We start from the raw sequence: 16,406 nt of genomic DNA on the forward strand, positions 1-16,406 counted from the left end.
CGTGAGCTGCCCCGCTGGGTCTCCTGCTTCTCTCTGCCCTCCCAGCCTGGCCCGCCTCTGCTTTGCTACCTTGAAATTCTCCTTGCAGATCTCCCAACGGAACTTGCTCTTTCTCAGCTCTCTGCCTCTGCACACACCCTCTTCTCTCCCCAGATCAATGTTTCTCCAAGTGTGGCCTGAGGCTCACCTGCTTCACCATCCCTTGGCATACTGCAGACTCCTGGTCACTGCCCTGCCCAGACCCACCAAAAGAGACTCTGCATTTTCAGCAGAGTTCCCATGGGTGCTATGCACTAAATGCTGAAAAACTCTGTTCTAGGTGGAATACCAATATCAAGCCAACTCTCCTTGTCCCCACCTCCCTCCTTCTCCAGCTGGGAGAGTTGCCTCCTTTTTAGCCATGCTCTCCAGGGAGTAACTGTCTGTGCCTGGGTGTCTCCTGCTCTGGGCCGGGAGCTCCATGCAGGCAGGGATCATGTCTTCCCCTCCCTGTAAATCCCTGGCACCTGGCACGGACAAGGGGCTGAGACCGTGAGTGCTGAATGAATGGGCCCTCCGAGTGAGCCCCAATGCCCAGGAGGAGGTCACAGCTAAGCTAGTGACAAGCCACAGCTTGTCTGGAAATCTGAGAAGCTGCTCCCAGTGCCTCTGCAGGTTACACCTACCCCCCTCACCTCAGCCCACGTACAATGAAGGCGACATGTGAGGACTGTAAGTAACATAGCGCTTACTCGGGAGCTTTAAACAGTGATGCTTAATACCCAGCTTTCCCAGAAATGTTGGCATGTATGTATACATAAGTTTATTATACATTTTGGTGATATAAAGGATGGATAGCACATAATTTACAAACAAAAATTCCACATAGCCAGATGATTGTCTGAGAAATCAATGCATTCATTGATTTTTGCCTTACTTTTTATCTGGAGCCAACCTATGGTTGCAATGACAAATGAGTGTAGTTCCAACTTGAATGTTGGTTGATATTTTCATTTAACAAGTAAGATTAAAGTGAAACAACGAAGACATGTCAGAACTTCACTCATTCATCAGTGATTAGAGTGGCTGCTGTGCTATACTGGTTAATAGTTTTTGAACACTGAAAGAATATTTCTTTAATATTTTGTGCTAGTCACATGAAGCAGCTATAGACATGACAAGCTTCAAAATTTAATCTGTGTTAGTAACATTTTTTCCATCATGTTTTAAGTCTAGACAAACAACAAAACAATAATTTAATTCTTAATAACAGCTATGTTTAACAACTGGCTTACAAAAATGTTCCTTTATTGTGCAATTGATTCTCGTGAGCCAATGAGAGCCAGCTCCAGCACAGCAATCCTGAAGAACTGAACATGACCCACCAAAACCCACTGGTCCCCCAGAGAGGCCAGCTCCCTCCCCGAACCCTCTAGAGTCTAGGTTGTGAGCTGCCAGAGATGGGGCGGTGTGTGTTTCCCCATGGAGCTTCCGGTTCCTCAGTTTGGAGGGGGAATCATGCCCGTCAACTCCTAAGTGTAGGGAGGGTTATATGCCCACCTACCCCTTCTGCACACACACTGCACACTCATGCGTTGGTTCATTTCCATCGCTCCCCAACACAGCCAGTACCTCAGACATCCCGTGCGCATATTTTGGACCCACACATAACCCTCCCGCTCCCAAACCACACCACATACAATAGCGCCAGCCCCTCCTATACTATACGTAGACAAGCTTACGTGTGTACCTCACCTCAGGTACTTCACGTACATATTTTACCTCCAATTATATCTCATACACACGCATTATCCATATACCGAAACCACAATACTCACACATGCATACATACCTGAAACCCCGTCATATACGTCATACAGGCACACCCTCCACCAAATACCAATTATCCTCACTCAAGGCATTTCACACACCAGTGGATGTCTCACCCTACCCACCACACACCCCATCCAGATTACCACATGCCCACACTCCGGACATAAGGCACATACTTCCTCCCCTACCCACACAAGCGTGTGCACACCGTGCACGCGTATATACGACCACTTACCTCTATTTCTCCCCACGCTCACGTATCACAGGCACGCAGACATGCCCATCTTATACACAGACCTCACACACTCCAGGTATTCCCATACCACCCCCATGTTCCGAGACAGAAGACGACCCCCACACCGGCCCCCTAAGCCCACTTCCTGGATCCGGAACATAATGGGGATCCTGGCAGCATGAGGCAGGAAAGATGGGGTGAGCTTCCCTGGGGTGACAGCTCACTTCCCTGGAGGTCAGGCCCTGGCCTGAGGCACAGGGAGGCCAACCAAGGTTTGGGAAGGGATGGGACAAGGTCTGCTAGCTAAACACTTTTGTTTCCTTCAGATCTCGCCTTAGGTACCACAGGTGGCTCCATCTCCTTCCTGGTCTCTGCAGCACCCCAACCCCAAACTAAGATGCCTACCTGCTTCAGGAAGCTTCTCCTGTGCCTGCCCAGCCTGAGCACGCCTCCATAAGAACACACAGGCGTTTCTCAGGCTGCAATGAATGCTGAGCTCAGGCTCTCCTGGGCTCACAGGGAGGAACCACAGGACTAGAGGCATAGGATTGTGGTGGGAGGAGCCGGCGGGAAGGTGAACAGGGAAGTCAGCGCTCAGCCACAAACTCCGCAGGTGCTCACGGGACTCCTTGGGGTGACCCCTGCCTGTGTCATGCCAGACTGAGGCTGTGGCAGAGGCACACTCTGTCCTTGGCGGTCCCAATGCTTAGCTCCACCTGCAGGTCAGCCTGTCCAGTCCCCGGACCATCATCCTCTACTTCTGCATTGTCCTTGCCCTCTGGTCCATCAGCAGCAGAGTGAGTCCTGGGGTAAAGGGCTGTCTCTGCTCCTATCACCCCAATGTCTGTGTGGCTACCCCATCATCTGATGGAGGAGAAGTCAGTGTCCAGCAGATGCCAGCTGGGTTCCAGGGCCCATGATGGGCAGATGTCAACACTTCTGCCCAGAGCACTTCTGTCCAGCTCTAAGAGCAGCTTTGGACTGGGCCCTGATGGACACAGGGAAGCCATCTCAATGCACCTCACCCTTTCTTACAGCACCACCCTGCAATAATCCAGAGTAATGGACCAGGCCTTTGAGCACTAAAGTTGAGGTGGCCACCTCCCTCTTTATAAAGTGTCTCACACACACACACACACACACACACACACACACACACACAGGCCCAGAGATGGGCCATCCGAGACTGGCTCCACCCTAGTGCAGCTTGTTCTCTCTGAATTCTGCATCCTGGTCCTCCCAGAAGATGCTGCCTTCAGATTTCCATGGCAACAGCAGTTGGCTTCCTGACTAATGAGTTACAACAAGTCCTTCTCTTTGTCTAGCTTGGAGGGTTTCCAGTGGACACAGGCTGGGCTCCAGACTCAAACTGGCCATGACTCACCTTGCAGCTTGGGGCAAATCTCCAACCCTCTGGCCTCACTGTTCCCAGGGCTCAGTGAGGGTGACACAACACCCTAACCCTTTAAGCTCTGACATACTGACTCCAGCTCTGACACACCAACTCTAAATAACTTTCCTACATAGCAGAAACACCTAGTTAAAAATATAGTAACAAGGACCTTGTTCACCAAAGCAACAGAAAACAATAACATATCTAGGAAAACTTCACAAGATATGTCTCAGATACATGAAAACACACTAAAAACTCTAAGAATGCAAACTATACAAACTATACAAACACCTTTAATAAAAAGAGATGCATCTTCTATTCCTGGATGGCATTGTAATTTTGTCAAATGAATTTACAGATTTGATGCCATTCTAATCACAAGTGCAGTAGAACTTTTCCTGTTTTACTGGATGAATTTATTCCAAGATTCATCTGGAAAAATAAGCCAACTTTCCAAGACAGCCAAGAAAATCTTGTAAAAGAAAAAGAATAAGGAAGCACCAGCACACCAGCTATCAAACTGTAATATGAATCTGAAATAACCAAAAAACGGTACTGACTAGAGAATGACTACACAGACTAATGCAATGTGGAAACAGATCCAGGTCTGCAGAGGAAACTGGTGTATGATAAAGATGGCCTTGCAAGACACTGAAGAATGTTGCACTATTTAGTAAATAGTTTAGAGATCAACTTGCTATCCATTGGCGGGGGTGAGGTAGGGGATTAGTTAGCCCTCCCTCATTTCATATACAAAAAAAAAATTACAGATGGATCAAAGATTTATTAGGAAAAAGAAAAAGAGAAAACTACACATAGAAAATGTTAGAGAATAGTTTTTTCTAATCATGTGTAGAGAGTAGGGGAGCTTTTCTAAGCATGGTCCTAAATCCAGAGACCATACATATTTTATTAGGTTAAAAACGACAGTCTCCTATATGGCAAGAGACACTGCAATTGAAGTAAATGCGAAGTTGGCAGATGTGCACTGAGCAAGGCATTTCATGTACTGGGGAGAGTGCGGACTGGTAGTTTTTCTGGAAGGAAATGTGGCCACGTCAGTGTATCAAAGAACTTTCATGAATATCTTTCAGACAGTCATTCTTTTTGAGCCATTAATTTCAATTCTCTGAAGCTATTCTAAGAAAGTAATCAAATGAGCATAGAGATGTATATACAAAGACGTTTGTCATTGAGAATTAGAAATTGAAGTAAAATAGGAGAATGGTTAAATAAATTTCAGTAAGTCCATAAAAAGAACTATTCAACAGCCACCGAAAACAATGTTTTTCTAATTACATTTAATGACATGGGAAAATATGTTGCGTGAAAATTTAGATGACAAAACATTCTGCACAACCTTGTTAGAAGGATATATGCACACGCACACACATATGCGATTCCTACTTGTGAACACACTCATGCGTCATAGTTTTTTCAGATAGCACCTAAATAGATTTTTTCCCCAAAATAACACCTAAAGAGAGTTTAAACCTATTTTTTTCAATTAAGAAACACTTTTCTGTAGTAACAACACAAAACAAAACAACCTTATTTTTATAATCTATTCTGCAATGCTCACCACTTCAGTCCATTCTACTCAGCAAAGCTCCCTACTGGAAGCTGCCAGAGGAACAACAGTAGTAACGAGTTCTGGGCGTTAGCCACCCAAGGCTTCCTTCCTCGCCCTGAGCTGAAGCTTTCCTTTGTCACAATAGCCTTTCTTTAAAGAATATTAGTGCAAAGTTTATAAAAATGCATCCCCAAATGGATACAAATGCTGTTGGTGCAGCAACTAAAATTAAATGATTGAGAAGAGCAAAGATGAAAGAGCTAAAAGACAGAACAACAGCAGAGCATGTATTTTCTTCAAGGTCTTACAGTTAGAACTTATTTTTAAGATGACATACTTCACTGAAGGGAAAGATAACATAATACTTTACTCAAACTACACACACACACACACACACACACACACACACACACACACACACACATTTGCTTTACGGTTTGGCCTTATTCCTTCTCCTTTTCTTTCTTTTTTAAAATGAACTAAGGATTACCAGGGGTGGGTACATAAGTAAAAGATTAAAAAGAAATGAATGCAGGAAAAGATGCTCAACTTCATCACTCACCAGGGAAATGCAAAGTAAAACCATACACTACACACTCACCAGAATGGCTAAAACAAAAAGACAGAAAAGACTAAGTTCTGGTGAGGCTATGGAGCAACCAGGACTCATATACTGCTGGTGAAGCGTATGGGTAGAACCATTTGGGAAAACTGGCAGAATCTACAAGGATGAACATAAAACTCAGCAACTCTGCTCCTAGGTACACCCCCCGCAGAAATATATATACCCGTGCACCAGGAAACAGGTCCAACAATATTCATAGCACCACCAGTCACAATTGCCAAATGCTTTCAACTGCCCAACTGCCCAACATCAGTAGAATGGACATATAAATTGTGCTACGGTCACACAGTTAAATACTATACAGCAGCAATGAACTATCTACCCGAGGACTATATACCTAACACAGACGAATCTCACAAATACAAAATTGAGCAAAATAAACCTAACACAAAGAGTAGATAATGAATTATTCCATTTATATAAAAGTCAAACAAAGGGAAAATTAGTGTGTGATGTTAGGAGTCAGGAGAACTTCTTTAGGAGGGAGCAGTTACCAGCAAGGGGCTCAAAGAGACCGTCTGGGGTGCTGGCAATGTCTGCTTTTCAATCTGTGTTTTCTTAACACGACTGTGGTCAGCTGTGAAAATTCATTAGCTGTGCACTTAAAATTTGTGCATTGTTATGCATACTATACTTATTCAAAAAAGTTTAAAAATCGAAATAAATCAAAATATTAACAGGAGTTACCTCTGGGTGTTGGGATTATAGGTAATCTTATTTTTCTTCTTTATATTATTTCATGTATTCCAAATTTACTACAGTGAACATATGGTTTAAAATTTTTTTAATGTTATAATATGTTCACAACACATGATGCCACCATGATGCTAACAGGTGTTGTAAAGTTGGCCTAGGCAAGAGGCCACCACTTCTTTTCTTGAGTGTCTAATTCCTCTTTCCTGAGCCTGGGCTGCCAGTGGTTCCCAAATCTCTCTGGACATTAGTTGCTTGGGGAGCTATTGAAAAATTCAGATTCTTGGGCCACCCTCCCAGAGATTCTGATTCTGCTAATCTAGGGTGGGCTCAATTATGGCACCTCTTAAGTTCGTACTGGGACTACCAACGAGTGTCTGAACTGCCAAGCTTCAGCTTTCCCTACTGGACAGGACCTGGGAAAACCTGCAGGCACTGACAGTCCACCTTGGGTAGGACTGTAAAGTAAGGACCATGCCCTAGGATTTGGAAGCTTCCTGGGATAGAAAGAGCTTAGAAAGCTCCAGGTGGCCAGGCTTTAGCTGGACTACGGGACAGGGAGTATGGCAAAGCCCTTAAGAGCACAGATGTAGAGTCAAATAGATGTGGGCCCAAATTCTGCCCTGTAATAAGCTCTGTGACCTTGGGCTTATCCTCCCTCAGCCTTAACTACATCATAACAGTTCACAGGGATGCTAACACCTGTTTCACATAATTACAAATGTTAAACGAAACACTATATAAAACACTTAATACGAAGCCTGGCATGCAATAAGATCACAGTGTTAACAGTAATGATAAATATTATGTGTAAATATTACTTAATACTTATAGTACTTCTATATTTAGTTGCATATTATATATACTGTGTTTCTCCAAAAATAAGACCTAGCGGGACAATCAGCTCTAATGCTTTTGGAGCAAAAATTAATATAAGACCCAGTCTTATTTTACTATAATATAAGATTGGGTATAATATAATATAATATAATACCCGGTCTTATTTTACTATAATATAAGACAAGGTATAATATAATATAATATAATATAATATAATATAATATAATATAATACTGGGTGTTTTATTACTTTTTGCTCCAAAAGACGCATTAGAGCTGATTGTCCAGCAAGGTCTTATTGTCGGGGAAACATGGTAATTATATAACACTATATATACATAATACAGAGAGATATATTAATTGATATTGAGTAGGGATAGTCCAAATTATGGGAAGTCTGATGTTCTGATGCTTGTTTTAGGAAGTACACTTTTATCTATTATGGTCCCCTTTTGTAGATACTATAAATCAGGACATTCATTCATCCATTTATTCATTCATTCCTTCAACAGAGATTAAGAATTCAAGTTTTTGAAAGCTTTTCTCACCACTTATGTGACAATATAACCTTGGACAATTTATTTAACCATTCTGTGTCCCAGTTTCTTCAGCGGCAAAATGAGAACAAGAACCTATGGTGGTTGTGACTGTTACATGAGTTAATATGTGTAAATGGCATAGAACCTTGTGTGATATACTATAAATCCTCAGTAAATTGTGGCTACTATTATCCATTGAATAATTATTTGAGTGCTTACTGTGTATATGCACTGGAGGCTGAGGACATAACAGTGAAAAAGACAGAGATGGTCGCTGCCTTCATGGAGTTTATAATCAAATGATAGTAAAGTATGTAATTTTTAAAATGGATGAGCAAATGAGACCTTTGCCAGCAGAGTTAGATTGTATGGTGGCACATCCCAGTCATCAAAGTCCTTTAGCACATCCTATTCTAAAATCTCTTTTCAAAAAGAATTCCCTGTGACACATGAGGCTTTCTGTGGCACAGTTTCCTCACACAAGAGACGGCTTTACTGTGGAGCCTAAAGTCCAGCCACCCCAAGACATTTCCCAGGACTCAGGCCCATGCAGGCTGGGGTGATACAGCAGGGCTCCCTCTGAAGCAGTTATAAATGCAGCACAGGAGGTCTAGCCCCTGTGGAGTAGAGCAGGCAGACAACACCAACCCACAAGCCTAGTACTACCCAGCTCTGGGAGGGAGGCTGGTGCACTGAGGCCTTCTGCTCTGGGCCTGAAAGCCCTGAGGACCTCCAGACTGTTGAAGGACAGCTGGTCTTGGGTCTCCTTGTTTCAGCCAGCCATGCCTCCACAGTCAGCTTTCATTCATTCAGTGCACTTATACTGAGCATGCACTCTGGCCCTCTGGCCCTCCACTAAGAGTATAGAACCAAGCAAGACCTTACCCTCAGAGAGGTCACAGCCCAGCAGCAGATTCAAATATAACCCATGATTAAAGTCGACTAAGACTTATAGAGTTTAGCACTGTGTGTAACTGAGAACATCTGAATAGGCTTCCTGGAGAAGGTGATATCAAGTCCAAAAGAATGATGAGAAGTTTTTATCAGGCGAAGATATGAAAGGGACCACAGGTAAAGCCCTGAAATTGAAGACAGCATGTAAGTTTGTGAGACTGGTGCTGATGGTGGAAGGAAAGGCAGGAGGTGAGAAGATGCCTGAGAGCATAAGGAACCAAACAGGAAAGAGCCTTTTATCTCCACTAAGAATTGGGCTTTATGCTAAAGACTTAAAGAAGCTACTGAAAAACATTAAGAGGGGAGATGATATGATTATATCAGCTTTAGAAAAATAACTCCGGCTTCAGTGTGGCCCGGCACAGAATTAGACACCACAGAAGAAAAGACCAGTGAATTCAAAGATATAGAAATAGAAATATTCCAAAATAAAACTCAGTGTGAAAAAATAGTTAAAAAAGAAAACCCAAAGTATCAGTGAATTGTGGAACAATATTAAGCAGTCTAACATATATGTAATTACTTATAGAAAAACAAAAGGAAGGGGGAAGCAGGAAAAAAAGGAAGAGGTAGAAAAAAATATTTGAGGAAATAATACCCAAATTTTTTTCAAATTTGATGAAAACTATAAAGAGAAAAATCCAACAATATCAAAGACCTCAAGCAGAAGAAATATTAAGAAAACTACACCAAATACCTTATAATCAAATTTTGAAAACCAGTGATAAAGAGAAAATCTTCAAAAGCAGCCAGAAAAGGGTGTGGGGGAGGGAGACACTGCAAACAGGAGCAAAGGGAAAAAAGCAGCACACTTCTCATCAGAAACATTGCAAACCAGAAGACAGTAGAGCAACATCTTTAAGATACTGAAAGAAAACAAACAAAAAAAAAACCCTGTCAATTTTTATTTTGGGACAAAGTACCTTTCAAAGATGAAAGCAAAATAAAGGTTGTTTTATACAAATAAACTCTAAGAGAAAGCATCACCAGCAGATCAGCACTACACAAAATGTCAAAATAAGTCTTTCAGGGAAAAGGAAAATGAGACTAGATGCCAGTTTGAATATATATAGCATTGGAAATGGTAAATATGCAGGTTCATGTGAAATAATTTTTTTCTCATTAAAATCAAACAAAATAACAAACTAAATGCAGCAACGTATAAAAAGGATTATATATCATTTTTTTTTTTTTGAAGATAGTTTATTAGAGGCAGGAGAAGAGGTTGCAGCTCCCGACTGGGAGGGGGTCCCGAATGAGGGTGTCCCAAAAAGGATTATATATCTTGACCAACTAGGATTTATCCCAAGGATGCAAAGTTGTCTTATCTTTATTAATTTATTAAATCAATTAATAAGATACACAATATCAATAGAATAAAGGACAAAACCATTTAATCATCTCAGTAGCTACAGAAAAAATTTGACACCCCTTCATGATAAAATCATTCAAAAAACTAGAATTAGGAGGGGATTTTCTCACCCTGATAAGGGACATCTAAAAAAAGCAAACACTAAGATCATACTTAAAAGTGCAAGATTGAAGGCATCCGCCCTGAGATCAAAACAAGGGTACTCACTTTTGACAAATCTATTCAACATTGCACTGAAAGTTCTAACCAAGGCAATTAGGGGAAAAAAATGAAATAAAAGGCATCCAAATTAGAAAGGAAGAAGTAAAACTGTCTCTATTCAGAGATGACATGATTTTGTATAAGAAAACCCTAAGGTATTCACTAAAAAACTATTATAACTAATAAACAAGTTCAGCAAGCTTGCAGGATACAAGAAAAATATACAAAATCAGTTATGTTTCTACACATTAGCCGTGAACAATCCAAAAATGAAATGAAGAAAACAATTCAATTTACAAAAGCATCAACAATTATAAAATACTGGGAAGTGAATTAAAAAAATAAGTGTAAGACTATTCATTGGAAGCTACTTCGAAAAATATGAAATAAGACCTAAATAAATAAAAAGGTATCCTGTGTTTATGGGTCAGAGGATTAAATATTGTTAAAGTGGCAATACTCCCAAATTGATATACAGATTCACGCAATCCCCATCAGAATACCAGCTGGTTTCTTTGCAGAAATTGACAAGCTCTTCCTAAAATTCATACTTGTATGCAAATTTAAGGGACCCAGCATAGCCAAAACAATCTTGAAAAAGTGTAAATTTGGAAAGCTCACACTTCCTGACTTCATGATTTATGATAAAGCTACAATAATCAAGACAGAGAAGTATTAGTATAAGGCACACAGATCAACACAGTAGAATTGAGAGTCTAGTAATAAACTCACATTTACAGTCAACTGATTTTTGGCAAGGATGCCAAGACTATATTATAAGGGAATAATAGTTTTTTTCAGCAAATGGTGCTGGGACAAAGAAATAGCCAAACTGAGAATGACTTGGGATCCTCTACCTCACACCACAGGTATGCAAAAATTAACTCAGAATTAATCAAAGACCTAAATGTAAGAGCTAAAACTATAAAACTCTAAGAAAACATAGGCATAAATCTTTGTAACCTTGGATTAAGCAATGATTTCTTAGATACGACACCAAAAGTACAAGCAACAAAAGGAAAAAAATAGATATATTTAATCAAAATTTAAAACTTTTGTGTGGTAAAACTTAAAACTTGTGTTTCACTATCATGAAAGTGAAAAGACAACCCACAGAATGGTATAAAATATTTGCAAATCATTGTTTGATAAAGGACTTGTATCTAGAATATATAAAGAATGTTTACAACTCAATAATAAAAAGACAAACAACCCATGTAAAAACTGGGCAAAAGATTTGAATAAACATTTTTTCCAAAGAAGATATACAAATGGCTATAGGCACATCATTAGTCATTATTTTTCATCAGGTAAATATAAGTCAAAAGCACAATGAGATACCATTTCACACTCACCAAGATGGCTATAATCAAAATCACAGATAGAATATGTAATGGCAAGGATGCAAATGAACTGGAATCCTCATATACTGCTGGTGGGAATGGGAAAACAGTCTGTTGGTTCCCATTCCCTTTGGAAAACAGTCTGGTGGTTTCTCAAAAAGTTGAACAAAGAGTTCCCCAGACGTTCTACTCCTAGGTGTATACCCAAGAGAAATGAAACACGTCCGCAAATGTTCATAGCAGCATCATTTATAATAGATAAAAAGTGGAAACAACTCAAATGTCCATCAACTGATGAATGGATAAACAAAATGTGGTATGTCCACACAGTAGAACATTATTTGGCAATGAAAAAAATGAAGTATTGAGACATGCTACAACATGGATGAATCTTGAAAACATTATGCTAAGGAAAGAAGCCATTCACAAAAGATGACATAGTATATGATTCCATTTATATGAAATGTCCACAATAGGCAAATCTATAAAGACAGAAAGTAAATTAGCAGTTGTGCAGGGCTGGGAGTGGGTAGAAGAAAGGGGAGTGACTGCTAATGGTGATGGGTTTTTGTAGGGGAGTAAATAAAAATATTCTAAAATTGATTGTGGTGATGGCTGCACAATTAAAAACCTATTGGATTGTACTTTATAAATAGGTAAATTATATGGTATACAAATTATATCCCAATAAAGTTTTTTTAAAGCGATAACTGACTATTTACAGTAAAACAATAACAATGTATTGTTAGGTTTTATCATAGGTAAATGCAAAATGTATAACAATAACAGCTCAAAAGACAAGGAGGAGAAATGGAAGTATACTCGTGTGAGGTTCCTGTAATGTACATGAAGTGGTATAACATACTAAGGTAGACTGTGATAAGCTGAAGATGTATATGGGAAACCCTAGCGTAGTCACTAAGAAAAACAAACATAATCAAAAACGAATTTCAACTAACAAGCTAAGAATGGAGATAAAATAAAATCCTAAAAAGTACCCACTCTCAAAGAAAGCAAGAAAAGAAGAAAAAGGGGACAAGAACAGTGGGGGAAATAGAATGCTACTGGCAAAATGGCAGATTTAAACTCAACCATATTGATATTTAATGTAAATTAAATATCTGAACCCTCCAATTAAAAAGCCAAATTGTCGGATTGGATAAAAATGATGCAATTACCTACACGCTTTCTAAAAGAAACCAACTTTAAATACAGAGAGATTAAAAGAATGGAAAAAGATATGCCATACAAACACTAATGAACAGAAAGCAGGAGCAATTATATTAATCTCAGACCAACTAGACTTCAGAACAAGCAATACTACCAGCAATAAAGATATATCATAATGAGGAAGGGGTTAAGCTCTTAAGAGGACACATAATCGTACATGTTTACGTAGCTAAGAACAATGCTTCAATACACGTGAAGCAAAAACTGACAGAACTGAAAAGAAAAAATGAAATGAAGAAGAAAGGTCTAGGGAGCAACTTGAGTCGTCAGCTAGATGGAAGTGGCAGCCAGGGTAATCAATGGGATCAGTGTAAGGGAGAAAAGAAAGCCAGGACAGAATCCTGGAACACACTAGCATTTATTTCCAGGGTGAAAAGAAGAAAATCTCATGAAGAAAACAGAAATAATTAACAGAATGGCAGGTAGAAAAGGCGAGTGTGGGGTCACAGGATGCAAGGGAAGAATGCTTCAGAAGGCAGAGTGCACTCAGCTACGTCAAATGCTCCTGAGAGATCAACTAGGAATTGAAAGGCTTCCGGATTTACAGTTAAGAATGACTGGAGGCTTGACTGGAGGCGGGAAACACCGGTGATGAAGTGGGGGCAGAAACCAGGTTGCAGTGGATTGAGGACTCAGCAGGAGGTGAGGAAGTGGAGGTAGCAAACTCTCACTTTGAGTTCAATAGGTTGGGATTAAAAGGGTAGGAGATACCTCGGTATTTTCGTTTTGTTTCTTAACTGGGTTACAAACGGAAGGAACCAGGAAAGTGGGCCCAGTGAAAATACAGAGGAGAGAAAGAATGCTATGTCACTACATGGCTGGATCATCTAACTTTGCCATTAATTATGACTATTGCCAACCTGCAGAGATGTGTCCCTATAACACAGCTCTCACCCCTGAGTCCACCTGGCTCCTCATTTCCCTCTTCCATCCACTGACAGCCCTGTGTGCTCACACAGGACCGACCACAATGGGTGAAACATCACACTCGTTGGCAGCATCTTGAATCAACGCAGTTTTTAAGGGATACTGGCAGAGCTTTACAACATGGAATAACCAGAGTGGTGTTGGGGGCCCTGGGTAAAGTAGAGAGGCACCAAATCCCAGAAATGATATCACCCCCAAAACCCAGTATGGCCTGGAGTCCCTGCCAGCCAGCCATCAGCTGCAGATACATAGACCACCGTGTGCCCAGGGCCTCCGTTCACAGGAAGCAAAGTCAAACCAAAGGACCACTCATTTCCAGTAAGGCTCTTGACTCCCACGCAGCGAGGCTGGCTTCCTGGTCTGTAGTTCAGAGAAAGAGCCTTGAGCAGGAGGCCTGCTTTCTAGTCCTGACTCTGCTATGAACTTGCAGTGTGACCCCGCTCTGAGGCCTCAGTTTTGCCTGTTAAACAAGGGGTTGGATGTGGCATCTCAAAGGCTCTTGCAGACTTAACAGTGTATGGGTGGTGGGTGCAGAAAGGAGACTCATCAGCTCACAAAGGTCAAAATGCACCAGCTGCAGAAGACAGAGGAGCTGAAGTCTTCCAGCCTCATTAGAATCATGCAGCAGAGTCATCTCCCTGGGTTTCACTACTTGCACCCTTCATTCTCCTCCTCCTCCTCCTTCCCAAGAGCCTCTGAGGTTTGCTCAAGTGATACACCACTCCTCCCATTTCTCTTCATGAGATTTTCTTCAGGTTAAAAAGTCAACCTGGTTTGAGGCGATGTGTAGAACAGGAGAACACAGGAGGTCCCGGTTATGGGGCCATACCTGAGACCCATGGCTCTGCACAGAGCTTCCTTTTTAGGACCCCATCATCACAGAGCCCATCAGAAACCCAAGACCAACACCCATGAGGAGGCAAAACAGAGCCCCAGATGCCCCCTACTTCTCTGGCCAGGACCCTGGAAGGGCAAGCAGATTCTTCAGGCACTGGGGGATCTTCAGCAGCCATGCTGCACCTGGGGAGGGACTCCCATCATCTTTCTCATCTGTACACAGGGCTGAACCCCTCCTTCACAGGGCAGCTATTTCTGCCCATCCTTTGGGCCAAAAACTACATCCTAGGGACCCTGCCATTAGTAGGACACAAATGAGTCCTGGTCAGGAGTCCTGACAGACACATCTCCTGACTGTAGGAGACAGGCCTGAGGGTGCCAGTGGGGCAGGTCTGGGTACTCAGCGGGAAGGAATGCCCTCAGTTGTCCAGGGAGGGCCTGGCTGAGAGTCGCAGGACAGGCTGGGGAGCAGAGCCCAGAACTCTGGGCACTCTCTTCAGCACCACCTGGCTGGTGGGGCAAAAGGACCACAGGAGGATCCAGGAGGAACAAACCAAGGGCATAACAGCCACATGAGTGCAGAGTTTGCTTAGGGGTCACACCCTCCCCTGGACCCCACTTGACACACACGTACTCCAGCACATACGGGGTCCGCCCCTGATCCACCCATATCTTGCCCACCACCTCCCCACACAGTCTCCTGTGGAAGGTCCTTTCCCAGGCAGTGCTCCCTTCTCCCCTGCCAGCTCACCGAACGATGTCCCTTCCTTCCTTCCAGTACCTCCTCCTGGTTGTTCTCCTGAGGAGGAAAAGCAGGGGTGACTCCACGCCCATGTTGCCTCACCTCGTCATTCCTGCCCCTTGCCTGGCCAGATTGCGGTCACTCAAGGCCTCCTTCAGGGCCTCGGTCTCAGTCGCTTCAGGTGGGAGTTAAGTGGGATCGGGGTGGAGGGACTTCCGTCGGGTGCTCACTCTGTGGGGCCTGGGACAGCAGGCAGGCAGCCCAGAATGAGGGCGGTAAGAACCAGAGCTGTGGGAATGAAACATGGGGGGCGGGGGTGGAGGCTGGAGGGAGCGCACCAGAACAGGCAGAGGGAAGCAGTGTGGAGCCGCCAAGAGCAGAGGCCTCACTCCATGATAGAGGAACCCCCGGAGATCCTGGGCAGGGAGAGGAACAAAGCCTCCTGGTTTCCCTGTCTAGAGCCCCAGGCTTTGGAAGGCCTGGGTGGTGGGATCCCATGTGGCAATGGGGAAGGGGAGGCCTTAGAACTGCCAAGGAGTGAGGTCATCGGGAGGGGGTGGAGTGGACGTGATGTGGGGTCCGTGGGCTAAAGGCAGGGGTGTTGAGTGCTTACCGATCTGGATCTCTTCGGTGGCCCCGTTTCAGGGGCCCAAGTTTCCTGTGTTGCTTTGAATGCTGAGATCCCATGGGCCGGGGAGTGCCTCCTGGGAACAAAATCCCTGTCTTGGCAAAAGCGTGCAAATCCAGAAAGAAAGCAAAGGGGTCCTGGGCCCCATAGTGGCCAGAGGATGGGGTGAGTTTGGGGGTTGGTCCTGGAGGGACTGCACACAAAGACCTGGAGCGTGGTGTACTTCCTTGTGTCACTGGCTCAGTGCTGAGGCTAGCACAGTCCACTTGGGTATCTTCCTCCATCACCGTGACAACAGTTGAACTAACAACCGTCACTGATTCATTAGCACAGTGGAAACCCTCTCTGTTGGTCATAGTCTCCCTCCTGAGCTCTTCAGGGCCAGACTGAATCCCCAAGGCCTCACTGGCCATGCCACTCGTGGATGCCCAACTGCTTGTTTCCATAGCAATACAAACTGTGT

The 16,406-nt window shown here is 42.9% G+C and overlaps 1 protein-coding gene across 1 annotated transcript in view; it reads right to left on the minus strand.

Moving 5' to 3' along the window:
- TUB (TUB bipartite transcription factor) overlaps positions 1–16,091 on the minus strand; it is a 63,021-nt gene extending 46,930 nt beyond the window's left edge. Inside the window, 3 exon segments of the mRNA XM_033119293.1 lie at positions 15,325–15,372; positions 15,929–16,053; positions 16,056–16,091. Of these exon segments, the coding sequence (XP_032975184.1) occupies positions 15,325–15,372; positions 15,929–16,053; positions 16,056–16,091 (209 nt within the window).
- Between the last annotated feature and the right edge of the window lie 315 nt (positions 16,092–16,406).

Source organism: Rhinolophus ferrumequinum, chromosome 11, assembly GCF_004115265.2.
Source record: "Rhinolophus ferrumequinum isolate MPI-CBG mRhiFer1 chromosome 11, mRhiFer1_v1.p, whole genome shotgun sequence".
Taxonomy (NCBI): domain Eukaryota; kingdom Metazoa; phylum Chordata; class Mammalia; order Chiroptera; family Rhinolophidae; genus Rhinolophus; species Rhinolophus ferrumequinum.